At 38.1% G+C, this 16,670-nt stretch overlaps 1 protein-coding gene across 1 annotated transcript in view; it reads right to left on the bottom strand.

Moving 5' to 3' along the window:
• The window catches only part of LOC150087145 (formin-binding protein 1-like), a 345,740-nt gene that overhangs the window by 86,971 nt on the left and 242,099 nt on the right, over positions 1-16,670 (bottom strand). The window contains exon 11 of the mRNA XM_090371850.1: positions 6,654-6,786. Within this exon, the coding sequence (XP_090227976.1) occupies positions 6,654-6,786 (133 nt within the window). The remainder of the gene's footprint in view (positions 1-6,653; positions 6,787-16,670) is intronic.

Genomic DNA, 16,670 nt, shown 5'->3' with positions numbered 1-16,670 from the left:
TGACATGAGTAATTCAAACAGATCAAAATTGAAATAGAAGACGATGACAGCTTACCTTTCCTTGATATCCTAATCACAAGAAATCTAGAGTTACAAGTGGCAGTTTACAAGGAACCAAGAGATACAGAATAATGTTAAATTATAAATTTTGCCACTCTTGCTCATCTAAAATTGGAGTATTGAAATCTTTCGTCTTAAGAGCTTACTGCATCTGCAACAAAGATAATCTCCAACAGGAACTAGAAGCTATAACCATTGTTTTCTACATCAGCATGTTTGGGAGGGAACTAGAGGGAGGAATACTCTTGATTTGATTATCAGCAGTGATTCTTCATGCATTAAGAATATGCAGATAAATGAACCACTAGGTGGCAGTGATCACAGTGTGCTGAAGTGGGATTTACTCAAAGAGGTAACTACCATTAGGGGTAAAGGGAAGAGTTATTGCTTTCGTAAAGGCAACTACGATGGACTGAGACAGTATTTAAATTCTATACAGTGGGACCAACTGATGATGTTACCAACAGCAAATGCAAAATGGGAAGCATTCAAAGAACTTATCTTGGAAGCTACTAGGCTTTACATACCAACTAAGAAATATTGTTCAAGGTTTAGGCCTAAATGGATGTCAGATGAACTGATGAGGCATATGGCAGAGAAGAAACATGCATGGGATACATACAAATTAACACATGACACAGAAGCCTATGATAGATACAAGTTGATCTGTAACCAAGTTACAAAGGAGGTTAGGCAGGCGAAGGCAGATTATGAGAAATCATTGGCAAGGGATGCAAAGAAAAACAGCAAAGAGTTCTTTACTTATGTAAACTCTAGAAGGAAGGGGATGAATCAGATTGGTCCACTTGATATCGATGGGTCAACTGTTGATGATCCTGCTCGGGTAGCTAACAAACTAAATGAATATTTTGCATCGACATTCACACATGAGGAGTTATTTAGCGAGGGGAAAGCCAGAGGTGTATTCAACTCTAGCAGTAAGCTAGAGAATCTTGTAATAACTGAGAGTAAAGTGGAGGAGAAATTGTTGAAGATAAACACAAGAAAGGCACCCGGGGTGGATGGGATCTATCCAGTTATATTAAAGGAGGCAGCAGAGGAAGTAAGCAAACCCTTAGCCATAATTATGAGAGCTTCCTTGGACTCACGGGAGGTACCCACAGACTGGAGATGTACAAATGTGACCCCAATTCACAAAGGAGGATCAAAGGCTGACACAAGTAATTATAGACCTGTGAGTTTAACTTCTGTTCCAGGAAAATTAATGGAGGCACTAGTTAAAGAAGCACTGCAGGATCATTTAGACAAGACTTCAGTTATAACTAGGACACAGCATGGTTTTGTTAAGGGGAAGTCTTGCCTGACCAATTTGATTGGATACTATGATGCAGTCACAAAGGAACTGGATGCAGGGAATAACTTTGATATTATATATTTGGATCTTAGAAAGGCTTTTGATACTGTTGCACATGGAAGACTGCTGCACAAATTGGAGCAGTGTGACATTGGAGGCAAATTGCTGCTGTGGATAAAGGGGTGGCTGAGGGGGAGAAGACAGAGAGAGGTAATCAATGGACACTGCTCATCGTGGACTAATGTTATTAGTGGAGTCCCTCAGGGCTCAGTGTTGGGTCCATTACTGTTTTCTGTATTTATAAATTATATTGATGATGGTATATCTAGCTTAATGTCGAAGTTTGCAGACGATACAAAGGTAGGCAGGGTTGTCAAGGACACTACTGACACTATGCTGCTGCAACAGGATCTGGAAAGGTTGAGCAGATGGGCTGAGAGGTGGCAAATGAAGTTTAACATTGACAAATGTAAAGTACTACACATGGGAAACAGCAACCCCAGAGCAACGTATCAACTCTGTGGTACTACACTGACAGTGGTAGAGAATGAAAGGGACCTGGGGGTGGTTGTGCAGGCAGATATGAAGTGCTTTGAGTAGTGCAGACAGGCTACAAGAGTAGCTCATGGTGTATTGTCAATGATATATAGGAATTTTTCTAGCAGGGATAAGGAGGTGATTATTCCCTTTTATAAGGCAATGGTCAGGCCACACCTAGAGTACTGTATACAGGTCTGGAGGCCTCATTTCAAGAAGGATGTAGAGCTGCTGGAACGAGTACAGAGAAGGGCAACAAGATTAGTGAATGGAACAAAGGGGTGCTCTTACGAAGAAAGGCTTAAGTTTTGCAAATTACAGTGTCTGGAGACTAGGCACCAGCGAGGTGATCTGATAGAGGTGTATAAAGCCTTGAATGGTTTGAGCATGCTCAATGCTGATGGGATTCTTCCTCTCGCTCAGAATAATCACCTGAGAGGGCATAAATTCAAATTGAGGAAAGACAGATGTAGGACAGACGTGCGGAAATTTGCCTTTAGCCAGCGGGTGGTTGGTTGGTGGAACAGACTTCCATCTCTTGTCGTGGAAGTTGATAACCTAAATAAGTTTAAGGCTCAGCTGGACAGGTATTTCGAACGAACAGAGGGGTGAAGTGGAAGTGGTTATTTTTTATTTATTTATTTTATTTTATTTTATTTTATTTATTTTATTTTTTTTTTTGGCTGGTGCTGCATAAGCTTGCTTTCTTGCATCAAATGCCTCTACTAATGCTAATGCTAACCAGACTAGCCCTTAGAAAAGGATACCCCCCCCACATATCATTAAGAAAACAAGAGGACTGCTCCAAGACCGTAAACCAACCCTAACAAAGTAACAACAAAAAGCCCACCATCTGCATACCGTACATTCCCAACATTAGGGTTAAGATAGCAAAAGAAGCAAAGAAATATGGAATTAGCACTTTCTTCAAGGTGTCGGCATCCTTTAGCATTAGTTGAGGCATATGATGCAAGAAAGCAAGCTTATAGATCATCAGCAAAAAAAAAAAAAAAAACCCCTTTCCATTTCACCCATTCGGTCTTCAGCCTTAGAATTTATTTAAGGCTATCAACTTTCACAATAACAGATGGAAGTCTATTCCAGCAATCAACTACCTGCTGGCTAAAGGCAAACGTCCACACATCTATTCTAAGAGATACTAAAACACCAGTCCAACTACCCCAACAATCCAAGAGGCCCTATTTACAAAATAGGCTGCAAATGAGACAGAGAAGAGTTATACAGAAGACTTAGTTCCAGAATTATATAACAAAAAAAGATGTTCAATATGGGAAGATACAAAAATCCAACACAGTCCTGCATGTGTTCTAATGCAGGGACATATGGCAGTTCGATAACACTAGAGTCCTTTCCAGCGACCACCAGTACAACAAAAGAAAAGTTAAGAAAGCATTCTTTATAAAAATGTTTGAGGCCACTTCGGTAAATGGAAAACAAGGGGTTGAATTTAATCAACAATAATTTAATATATTTAAAAATACAATAGAGGAAAACCCAAAGAAACAAGAAAGAATACTCCACATACCAGAAGAACAGCCTAACCTCACACTGCCCTTCCCCACCACCACCACCAAAAATAGGCAGCACAACAACCCAAAGAGGATTGGAGGATGAGGTTTGGGTCCATTTATCTCAAGGCTACAATTCACCAAAATCACTAAACATAGGATATCCTGCTTGGCAAGCTACTATTTGACAATTAATTAGAAACAAAATGTATAAATAAACCGACAGTAACCACTTGTCAGAACATGTAGTCGGAATTGAGACAACGAGCAAGCAGGAACGGGTTAGAAATTCTGATTAACTTTAATTTCAATTTACACTCCGCATTAACTGTATACAGTAATTATCCTCTAGAAGTTTTGTAAATGTAATATTAATTTTAACATAAAAGTAATTTGGTTTATTCTTTTTTTTCTTTCTGTCCTTAAAAAACAACCTAATGTATGGTCTAAGAATGGGTCCGACAAGGTTACCAAAATGTTATCTTAATGTAGTGATTTAGTTAATAGCTAAATAAACTATCTTAACATTCATGTGGTAGTTACAGAATCTAGATTATGTGGAAACCACAATATAATGTACTTCTGAAACTGTATTATATCCTCTACAATAATTTCATGAATGTTTCCCATTAGAATTTGATGATGGTAACATCATCAGTTGGTAACATTGTATATAATTAAAAAAAATGTCTGAGATCATAAGTCACATTTAGAAATGGTAGTTACACCTTTAAGTGCTTGCCACTGTGATCATTGCCACCTAGTGGTTCTTTTATCTGCAGAATCTTAATGAAGAATCACTGATGATAATTACATCAACAGTAGTGCTCTCTGTTGTCTCTCTAGCATGCTGCTATAGAAAACAGTCATCCCAATAAATCCAAAAACATCTTGCTAGGGTGTGGGTAACCAACCCACACACTAGCAATCCACACTTCCTTTTGAGAGAAGACCACAGAAGCCATTGAATGGAGTGTACCGGGAATGGTGGGAGATGGTTTACCAAGATCATCAATAAACAAGCAGGAAGAAAAATAGGATGCTAGCAGGTCTTTCACTTTATCTTTAGCTACGGTGGCAACAGAACCACCCAGTTTAGACAGAGGGTGGAATAGCGAAGGGCAAAAGTTGCAGCTAATAGCATTGGCAAGGGACCAGGATGCATGGCTACCATCTGGACAAAAAGGAAGTTTCCTATTCTTAGTCTGTTAAAAATTCTGTTTGGTCCAATTAATTATTGCTTTACAATTGTTGTGAGCTTTGGTGTAGGTAGAAAATGAACCTGGAGATATGGATGAAAATTATCTTTGACAGCGTTAGCATATTTATTAGACCACCAAGGTTTAGATAATGGACAAGATTTTAAGGTGGAGTCCAGAACTCATGCTCAGAGAACTCATATCTCATTTCAAAATTACCCCCCAAATCTTTTTTATTCTCCACTACCTGAATATAGTACCACACAGTTGGTATATTAATCTAGGATCACTACAATTTATATGCAATACATTTCATGTTTGCAATAATAAACTTCAATTGCCACTTCTCAGTCCATCTGCCTAATATATCTGGACCTTGTTGCAGTAGCATACACTGATCATTGTCATTAACCTCCCAGCTAATCTTGGTATAAACTTAGATATTAGGCTTGATATGCCTTCATGAATATCATTAAAACTGAAAACAAAACATTGACTCCTGGAAGGCTCAACTAATAACATCTATCCATGAACATCAGTGCCCATTCATAACAACTGTCTTCTTGCATTTATCCATAGCAGTAACTTTCTCTTAATGCCACATTGCTCCTATTTAAATAGCAGTCTTTTATGTGCAACAGTATCAAAAGCTTTTCTGAAACCTAAGTATGTGATGTCAAATTTATTTTTTGCGTCCAGTTCCTTTTTTACAGTGTCACCGTATCCAAAGAGATTGGTCACATAACATGGCCTCTTGACAAATCCATGCTGTGATTACAACACAGAGTAAATGCATTCTTGTCTAGACAATTCATTACATTTTTAACCTGCAACTCTATTATTTTCCCTAGAACAGAAATCAAGCCGAAAGGTCTGTAATAACTCATATCACCTTTTGATCAACCTCTAGAATTGGGGACACATTCACACATCTGGCTTCCCCCAAATTAAAGAACGCTCTTATAATTATGATTTGAACTCTTTTGCTGTCTCTCTTAATATGACTGATTAGATCGCATCCACCCAAGGTGTCTTGTTTTTTTTTGTTTTTTTTTAATTTAGCTTAAATCTGTGTCTGTTATCACAAAATAATTCAGATCTTTGTCAGAATTTGATACATTTCTGGCATCCGCATCCATAAAAACTTCCTCATGTTTGAATTTAGATGTGAAATACGTATTAAGTTTTTCAGACACTTGCTGTTTATCTTTGCACTCTTTGCCAGAAACCTCTCATAATCTGCCTTAGCTTGCCTAACCTCCCTAGCAAGCCTAGAAATCCAACACCTTGTTTTTCAGACTGCTTATGTTCCAACAGAAGCAGTGCAAGAATTTCCTACACTTGTGCTTGCGGCTCTAGTTAATCAGTGCTGCTTGCAAGCTAGCAGTTTTCCGACCAACACAATGCTATCTCGATAGTATCAGCAACGAATCTTTCAGTTCCTTCTATTTAAGTGTTATACCCTCCTTGTAAAAACAGTCTCTCCTGTTAACAAGCACAAAGGTTTTGGCCAAAGGTTGAAAAATATAGAAAGCATATAGTTTGTAATTTTTCTCTTCTGATTTTAGTATTGGTAATTAATGCCCATTAATTACCAATTAATTTATTGTTATTTATATTTTTTTTTTTTAGGAGCATTAGCAACTAAGGCTATATTGCTCTGGGGATATGCAGTGGTCATTCCCTGACCTTTTCTGCATCCTCCGTATTTGGTGGTCACAGGCTCGAACCCCGGTCTAATCAAGAAGCGTGTGCTACGCATTACTGCTGCTCCTGCCCACATGGCTACGGAGGCACCCACATTAATTTATAACTGTGTGGTAACATTATCCAATTTTACAGTTGATCACACAACTGTAAAAAACGGTCACACAACGGTACAGAAATTCATATCTAAACAGAATAAAGTGATCATTTGTTTCAAAAAAATATTTAAATTTAGTAAATTTTCTGCATAATTTTTAACTTATAAATTTAAAAATCACAGGCTATTTCTGATCAATGACTTCTCACCTGATACTTTTTTAGTTCACCCTGGAGTTGCTCAAGTTTCTGTCCATTTTCTATTAGCTGACCATCAATGGTGTGAGGATCACCCAAGGAACTATTTTGGCTATATACATCTTTCATCCTATTCAGAGCATCCCTAAATCAAGTGAAAACTGTCACCATAACTTTTAAATGGAAGCAAAACCAATCATTTCCATTTCAAAATTTTATACATGCTTAATTTCTCAAAGATATGATTAAATTATAATTATTAATATATAAAAAAATGATAGATTAAATTAAAACATAATGAAGAATCCAAGTGTTGTTCATATTAATCTATAGTTCGGACAGAAAAAGGACGCTAAATAAAAAAGGGAGAGAATTCGACTATGTTACAGTCCATGCTGAAATTAACAATTTATTATGTGATATAAAAATGTGGTTATATTGTTTTCCTCTTATATCTAATTTCCTCTTATATTATAATTGTGTTAAGACTAAGTTCAATAGCAAAGCTTAACTATTGTGTTAAATTTAAATTACTTAAACAACTCAAAAGTTGAGTTATTTAAGTTTAATCTCTATTTATTATGATTTTTTAATTTTGAATTGCATATTTCTTTTAAAAGTTCTTTTACTAATTTGTTTGGACATTTTCCATTTGTTCCTCTGTCATGTCTACTATGAACAATATGCCAGCATTATACGCACCCATATTTATCATCTTTTGGCCTTTACCTCTTATATTCCAAATTCATTAATTTTATTATATTCTTCCTAATTCACCAGTTTGCTTTAGTATATGCTTTATGTCAGAAACAGATGCTGTATATTGTCATCTTTTCATGCAATTCTGGTGATTGACTCTTGATGTGACACCAGGGTGGTACAATAATATACTTATCTATTTTTATTTGTATATTTGTGTATATTTAACATTTTTTTATACTGATATATATATATATATACACACACACTGAGAGAGTGTGTGTGTGTGTGTGTGTGTGTGTGTGTGTGTGTGTGTGTGTGTGTGTGTGTGTGTGTGTGTGTGTGTGTAAAATAATAAGAGGAGTTTACCTCAATATAGTACGTACAACACTTCTGTATGATACCCTCCAGAAATTAAAACGGAAAAAACCGACAACTTACCGGTACATTATAGTAAAATATAAATAATTAAAAAACCAATTTAACACAATTCAAATCAATTTAAAACAATTAAAAATCAATTAACGCAATTAAAAGAATCTAACGAAAATATTCAAAACGATTTTCCTTCCTTTTCATTTTCGTTAGATTCTTTAAATCGTGTTAAATTGATTTTTTAATTATTTATATTTTACTCTAATGTACCGGTAAGTTGTCGGTTTTTTCCGTTTTAATTTCTGGAGGGTATCATACGGAAGTGTTCTACATACTATACTGAGGTAAACTCCTCTTATTATTTTACAAATATTATTATTAACGTAAAACGTATTGAGTATTACAGCTCTGATTCATACTATCTAATATATGAATGGAACTGAGGACGAGGTTGCCTGTGCGGACGTGCCTTTCTGCTGCTCTTGGAACAGAGAAGTTTTTTCTGATTTATTTTCTGCTTTATTAGTTTAAATTGACATATTAACTTATTTTCTAGAGTAGCTTTATATTCCTATTATGGTACTTAAGTTTAAAGTAACTTAGATAGAGATTTTGTAGGTATTACTTAGTATCGGAAAGGGTATCAAATACACGTGTTTACCGTTCGTAAATATCCACCATTGTTACAGGAAAATTAATCAGTAAAATCTATTAATCTTGTCGAATTTCATTGGCAATTAAATTGTACTTTTAACTATACATATAACCACTTAGGTTACGTAACATAAATAATTAGTAAAAATAAATAATTAATACATAACTTGATACATAAGTTATATAAAGGGATTTCGTAGATAACACTCGTTACTGAAACAAATATTTCGTAGATAACACTCGTTACTGAAACATAAATATATCGTAGATAACACTCGTTACTGAAACTTTTTTTTTTTTTTTGATTTGGTAGTTGTTGGCGCATCGGCTTCTGTGGCCATATTGCACCTCCCAAGGTTTTTGCAGTACTTTGATCCAAGCCCGAGGCGGGAATCGAACCCGCGACCTTTGGGTTGCCGGGCAGGTACTTTACCCACTCGGCTAGCCCGGTCGGCTTACTGAAACATAAATATTCCGTAGATAACACTCGTTACTGAAACATAAATATTTCGTAGATAACACTCGTTACTGAAACATAAATATAGCGTTATAACTGTGTTTGGATACAAGTTTAGGATTTAATTTTGTACAGAAATTGAAATTTTATTGAAAGTAAATCTAAATCATGACTCAAACCAGAGCAGCAAAGCAAAAGGCTCAAGCTAATGGGAATGCTGTGGCCCAGGGGAGAACTGAGGGGGGGCAGTTGTCCTCTGAATCACAGCCTTTTAAGATGCACTATTTGCTTGATGTTTGCGGAGCAGTCAAGTATGGGACATGATACTGCCATGGGGGATGTCTTTGTATGTGTGCGATGCAAGGAGTGTAAGGAGATCAGGCGACAACTCAGCGTTGTTATGGGCCTATATGAGAGCTTGAAGGACAGGGTGGATGCCCTCGAAGGATTACAAGTGAGGGGGCCCATCAAGCTCTCAGCTGCCCACACCAATGCCAGAGCTTGCACTTGGTCATCGCACAACACAGCGGCAACCCCCAAGGCAGAATGTGCTGGTCCCAAAGGAACTAGTAGTTGTTGGTGACTATTGTCAGGGAAACGGGAAACATGCTTTGTAAAAAGGATAGGTGGAACAGGACCAGGGTATGTCTGCCAGGGGCAAAAGTTGATGACGTTGTAGAGCGGATATCATCTTTTAAGGGCACAAAAGGTGATATAGTTGCACACGTTGGCACTAATGATATTAAGAGTAGGAGACCGGCGGAATTACTTGACAAGTACAGGTCACTGATGAAAAAAAGCCGTGAATTAGGGTTGAAATTGAAAGTGTCTGCAATTCTGCCCAGACACGATAGGAGGGAGTATATGATGAGAGCCCTGTCAATTCGGCCCTGGAAAGATTGTGCAGGGCTCAAGGGGTAGAATTTTTTTCAGCCTGGTCTGTACTTGTTAACAGGAGAGACTGCTTCTACAGGGATGGGATACACTTAAATAGAAAGGGTGCAAGAATGTTTGCTGATGCTATTGAGGCAGTGTTAGGTGGGTCGGAAAACTGCTAGATTGGGGGGATACAAGGACTAATAGATTAACAGTAGCCACTGGCAGAGGTGAAAGTGATTCTTGCACTGCTTCTATTGGAATGAACCGCAGCCTGGAAAATAAGATGCAGGATATTTCAGAGACTGCTGGGAATCATTCGGGTACAAGTAAACACATGGGTTGTGTTAGGGTAGCTAAGAAAAAGAACAGGTGCATGTATACTTGCGTGTACACCAATGCTAGGAGTTTAGTAAATAAATTTGATGAATTTGATGTATTGCTCAAAACATCAAAGGCAGATATTGTGGGGATTTCAGAGACGTGGTGTCACACAGATATAAGGAATGCAGAACTGGAATTTGTGGAGTACAATGTTTACAGAAAGGATAGACAGGATAGGAAGGGAGGAGGGGTTATGCTATTAGTTAAAAAACACATAAAATCCAAGGAAGTGAAGCCAGTCGACATCGCTGGACAGTGCAGTGTCGAGTCAGTTTGGTGTGTCATAAGCATTGGAAGATCAAAATTGAGAGTAGGAGTGTGCTATAGGCCTAATGACTCTGATGAGTATAATAAGAAACTGTTCGGAGAAATAGAATGGGCCAGTAAATCAGAGAGTCTTATAATGGTGGATTTTAATTTCCCAGATATTGACTGGAATTTGGGGGCTGGTCACTCACACACTAGCAAGGCTTTTGTAGATTTATTGGATGATTGTTTTCTACATCAGCATGTTCGGGAGGCAACTAGAGGGAGTAATACTCTTGATTTGATTATCAGTAGTGATTCTTCATCCATTAAGAATCTGCAGATAAATGAACCACTAGGTGGCAGTGATCACAGTGTCCTGAAGTGGGAGTTACTCAAAGAGGTAACTACCATTAGGGGTAAAGGGAAGGGGTATTGCTTTCGTAAAGGCAACTACAATGGACTGAGACAGTATTTAAATTCTATACAGTGGGATCACTGTATAGAATTTAAAAACTGTCTCAGTCCATTGTAAATAGGTTTTACAGTGTGAATAGGTTTTGTTTTCAAAGATGTTTTATGTGAAAACATGATTGACGAAAATCAGAAATTTTAAAAATCGAACAAAGCTAGAATCAAAGTCATAAATGATGTAAAGTTTTGTTTTATGCTCACGCTCGCTACTTAGTCTACCGAAATGATGTTAGCATTAGCATTAGCAGAGGCATATGATGCAAGAAAGCAAGCTTATTCAGCATCAGCCAAAAAAAAAAAAAAAAACACACCACTCCCATTTCACCCCTCCGTTCGTTCGAAATACCTGTCCAGTTGAGCTTTAAATTTGTTTAGGCTATCAACTTCAACAACAAGTGATGGAAGTCGGTTCCACCAACCAACCACCCGCTGGCCAAAGGCAAATTTCCGCACATCTATCCGACATCCGTCCTTCCTCAATTTGAATTTATGCCCTCTGAGGTGATTATTCTGAGAAAGATGAAGAATCCCATTGGCATTGAGCATGCTCAAACCATTCAAAGCCTTATACACCTCTATCAGATCACCTCGCCGGTGCCTAGTCTCCAGACTCTGTAATTTGCAAAACTTAAGCCTTTCTTCGTAAGAGCAACCCTTTGTTCCATTTACTAATCTTGTTGCCCTTCTCTGTACCCGTTCCAGCAGCTCTACATCCTTCTTGAAATGAGGCCTCCAGACCTGTATACAGTACTCAAGATGTGGCCTTACCATTGCCTTATACAAGGGAATAATCACCTCCTTATCCCTACTAGAAAAATTCCTGTATATCATTGACAAGACACCATGCGCTACTCTTGCAGCTCGTCTGCACTGCTCAGAGAACTTCATATCTGCCTGCACAATTACCCCCAGGTCCTTTTCATTCTCCACCACTGTCAGTGTAGTACCGCAGAGTTGATACGTTGCTCTGGGGTTACTGTTTCCCATATGCAGCACTTTACATTTGTCGATGTTAAACCTCATTTGCCACCTCTCAGCCCATCTGTTCAACCTTTCCAGATCCTGTTGCAGCAGCATAGCGTCAGTATTGTCCTTAACGACCCTGCCAACCTTTGTATCATCTGCAAACTTGGACATTAAACTTGATATCCCATCATCAATATCATTCATAAACACCGAAAACAACAACGGACCCAACACTGAACCTTGAGGAACTCCACTAATAACATTAGTCCACGTTGAGCAGTGTCCATTGATTACCACTCTCTGTCTTCTGCCACTCAACCATCCCCTTATCCATAGCAGCAATTTGCCTCCAATGCCACACTGCTCCAATTTGTGCAGCAGTCTTCCATGTGCAACAGTATCAAAAGCCTTTCTAAGATCCAAATATATAATATCAAAGTTATTAACTGCATCCAGTTCTTTTGTGACTACATCATAGTATCCAATCAAATTGGTCAGGCAAGACCTGCCCTTAACAAAACCATGCTGCGTCTGAGCTATAACTGAATTCTTGTCTAGATGATCCTGCAGTGCTTCTTTAACCAGTGCCTCCATTAATTTACCTGGAACAGAAGTTAAACTAACAGGTCTATAATTACTTGTGTCAGCCTTTGATCCTCCTTTGTGAATTGGGGTTACATTTGCACATCTCCAGTCTATGGGCACCTCCCCTGAGTCCAAAGAAGCTCTCATAATTATGGCTAGGGGTTTGCATACTTCCTTTGCTGCCTCCTTTAATATAACTGGATAGATCCCATCCACCCCAGGTGCCTTTTTTATGTTTATCCTCAACAATCTCTCCTCCACTTTCCTCTCAGTTATTACAAAATCATCCAGCTCACTGCCAATGTTTACTTTACCTACATCATTCTCCTTCCTGAATAACTCCTCATGCGTGAATGTAGATGCAAAATACTCGTTTAGATTGTTAGCCACCTGAGCAGGATCCTCAACTGTTGAACCATCAATATCCAGTGGACCAATCTGATTCATCCCTTTCCTTTTCGAGTTCAAGTATGTAAAAAACTCTTTTCTGTTTTTCTTTGCATCTTTTGCCAAGGATTTTTCATAGTCTGCCTTTGCCTGCCTAATCTCCTTTGTGACTTGGTTACAGACCAACTTATATCTATCATAGGCTTCCATGTCACCCATTAATTTGTATGTATCCCATGCATTTTTCTTCTCTGCCACATGTCTCATTAGTTCATCTGACAACCATTTAGGCCTAAACCTTGAACAATATTTCTTAGTTGGTATGTAAAGCCTGGTAGCCTCCAAGATTAGTTCCTTGAATGCTTCCCATTTTGAGTTTGCTGTTGGTAACATCATCAGTTGGTCCCACTGTATAGAATTTAAATACTGTCTCAGACCATCATAGTCGCCTTTACGAAAACAAAAACCCTTCCCTTTACCTCTGATGGTAGTTACCTCCTTGAGTAAATCCCACTTCAACACACTGTGATCACTGCCACCTAGTGGTTCATTTATCTGCAGGTTCTTAATGCATGAAGAATCACTACTGATAATCAGATCAAGAGTATTGCTCCCTCTTGTTGCCTCACGAACATGCTGATGTAGAAAACAATCATCCAATAAATCCACAAAAGCCTTGCTAGTGTGCGAGTGACCAACCCACAAATTCCAGTCAATATCTGGGAAATTAAAGTCCCCCATTATAAGACTCTCAGATTTACTGGCCCACTCTATTTCCCTGTACAATATCTTATTATACTCATCAGAGTCATTAGGCCTATAGCACACTCCTACTCTCAATTTTGATTTCCCTATGCTTATGTCGCACCAAACTGACTCGACACTGCCCTGTCCATCGATGTCGACTGGCTTCACTTCCTTGGACTTTATGTGTTTCTTAATTAATAGCATAACCCCTCCTCCCCTCCTGTCCTGTCTATCCTTTCTATACACATTGTATTCCCCAAATTCCAGTTCCGCATTACTTATATCTGTGTGACACCACGTTAGTGACATTAGCATTATACTTCCGTCTGAAATATTTAGTATGAACAAGGTAATGTTTTATGCACATGCCCACTACTTACTCTACTGAATCAACATTTGGAATTGGTTAGCAAAATCCAAGTCATTAGTCTAATTACCCATGTGATTGTAGCGATTTGTTCAATAGTATGATTGCAACAATACAAGTATTTGTATTGTTGCAATAACATCTTCCTTATATACCATTGTTAGGTGCCACTATAGATGTTTTCACATCAATTTTCTGAGTAGTGAAAGCAGTGAATGTCACACTGCTATAGCTCTTGTGTTCAACGATGCTGAAGTCAAATGCAGAGCACTGTCGGGAGTATCGAGCAAGCCAACCTAAGAAAATGACTAAAATTAAGTTAGTGACATTAGCGTTATACTTCAGTCTGAAATATATAGTATGAACGATATAATGTTTTATGCACACGCCCACTACTTACTCTACAGAATCAACATTTGGAAGGGGTTAGTGAAATCCAAGTCATTAGTCTAATTACCCATTTGATTGTAGCCATTTGTTCAATAGTATGATTGCAACAATACAAGTATTTGTATTGTTGCAATCACATTTTCGTTATATTCCATTGAAGGCAACTTAAGATGTTTTGACATCAATTTTCTGAGTAGTGACTGCCACACTGCTATAGCCCTTGTGTTCAATGATGCGGAAGCCAAATGCAGAGCATTGTCGCGAGTATCGAGCAAGCCAACCTAAGTAAATAAAGATGGAGGTAGCATTGAGTGTGCGAAAACGACAATGACTACAATGATTATCGAGATTGCATAAATATATAGTTAGTATCTGTCTCTTCCAGACAGATACTAACTATATCTGTCTCTTCCAGCTTGGCTTCGGGGAGCATCAAGCTTCAAACTCACAACCATACATTCATGTCGATTTGGAGCACCATTCATGTGACAAGGCATGAATGGTGCTTCAAATTGACAAAATCATGTCAACACGTGATTTTGCGATATGTTGTTTCTGTGTCACAAAATTGTCATTTCCATGCAAAATTGTGATTTCGGGTTTGTTGATCAAATCGGAAGTGACTTCATTGGCACCTCTTTCGTCTCCTTAGAATTCACTATTCTGTCATGATTTTGTGACACATCATTTTGGTTAGGCGACCAAATCGACTAACCAGAAATGGCGTCAAATGACGTCATTTCCATGCTGCAAAATCGTGACAAATTGGTTTTATTTCAGTCCAAAATTTAGTAGGTGCTGCTAAAGATGTTTTCACACCAAAAAACTAATATCGAGAAATAATGGTCTGAAGAATGAATAGACAGAGAGAATTCATCTCTATTTAGCAGGAAGAAATTTTTGCAGATACTTTGGATGTTGCCTCTCAGCACACTCACGAAAGAACAAACAAAAGGAATTCAAAGAAGGTGCTCTAAAGTAAAAAATATTTTCAATTATGTGGATGAAAAGCTTGTGAATATTTTATATCACAAGAAATATTTCATCACAGCTTTTAAAATGTTTTGTCATGCTGTTTTATTTGAGGGACTTTTGGAAACTGAATGGTCTGAGTACGAAAGGCTAGTGGAAAAAATTTCAGTACTTAATGTATAACACTTCAAATAGTAACCTACCAAATTTCATGCGGTTTCAATGTTTTTTTTTTTGTATATATATATATCAGTCGCTCGGCAGTCATCCAATTAGGAAAAAAGGGGCTAATGGTAAAGGCAGTTAGTTCCAATGAAGATATGGTTGCAACATTGGAGGAAGGCAACTTAAGAAGTGGGCAACAGAATTTAAATGAAGGAGGGAGAGCCTGAGAAATGACCTATGCTGTACCAGCATCTTGGGCATACCAACTGAACATTTCAAGAGGCTGGCAATGTACATAACAGAACACATTTTTTTCTCACTATGAAAAAAAAAATGTCAACACTAATGGGTCTCAAAGTTATTGAGAGCAGATCAAAAATGCACAAGATTTTAAGTCAAACGAACATTTGCATTGTTTTCAAGCAGATCTAGCAAATTTCCTTGCAAGGACCATGGATAAGACGTGGGTTCAGCCAGAGATAAAGGAACAGTCCAAACAATGGAAACACAGATCTCCCCTCCAAGGATAGCAGCAGATTATCATCAGAAAACCCAGAGTCTGCATAATATGCCCCAATCCAGGAACATATTATGCAGACCTTGTGAGGCATTTGTGTGAAAACACGAAAGACAAATTCAGCAAAGGAGTCTTTTCCCACCAATGACAATGCATGTGCTCAGAAATCTGTTATTGCCATGACTGCACTGCACTGCATGAGTGTCACTTTGAAATCTTGGGTCATCCCCCATATTTATCAGAACTAGCAGTAAACTTTCACCTAGTTCCTAATTTGAAAAAATACCTGGCTTGCAACCATTTTCCCACCAAAAGTGACATCACTGCTACAGTGGCCACATTTCTAGAAGCACAGAAGAAAACTTTCTTTGCAGCTGGAATCAATGCATTGCAACATCAGTGGCAAAAGTATATCAACCCCAAATGGGACTATGTTGAAATATACCTTCATACCCAGGTCACCAAACTTTTCAATTGTCCTTTGCAGAGATTTTTCTGCCAGGTGGCATCTACTGTATGCTGGCATGTTTTATGTGCTGCTAAGTTGTTGCCTTTAAAATAAAGCTGCAAGTATCATCTTTTCTCGTTACCATGCATCCATAAAGTGATGTTTTACGTGCCTGAGCTGTCAACTTCGATGGATTCACCTCCAGAGATAAGTATTTTGCATTTTTTCTAAAGATTTGAATGCCATGGCCGACACAAGTGTCTTTGTTCAGCATTAAAGATGATTGCTGCCAGTGCGCTGTTTTGTGGAAACTCATTGTC

This window comes from Mastigoproctus giganteus, chromosome 4, assembly GCF_048544385.1.
Source record: "Mastigoproctus giganteus isolate SK-2022 chromosome 4, ASM4854438v1, whole genome shotgun sequence".
NCBI lineage: Eukaryota > Metazoa > Arthropoda > Arachnida > Uropygi > Thelyphonidae > Mastigoproctus > Mastigoproctus giganteus.
The sequence above is the reverse complement of the archived record's forward strand: the minus strand, read 5'-3'. Positions and strand labels throughout refer to the sequence as shown.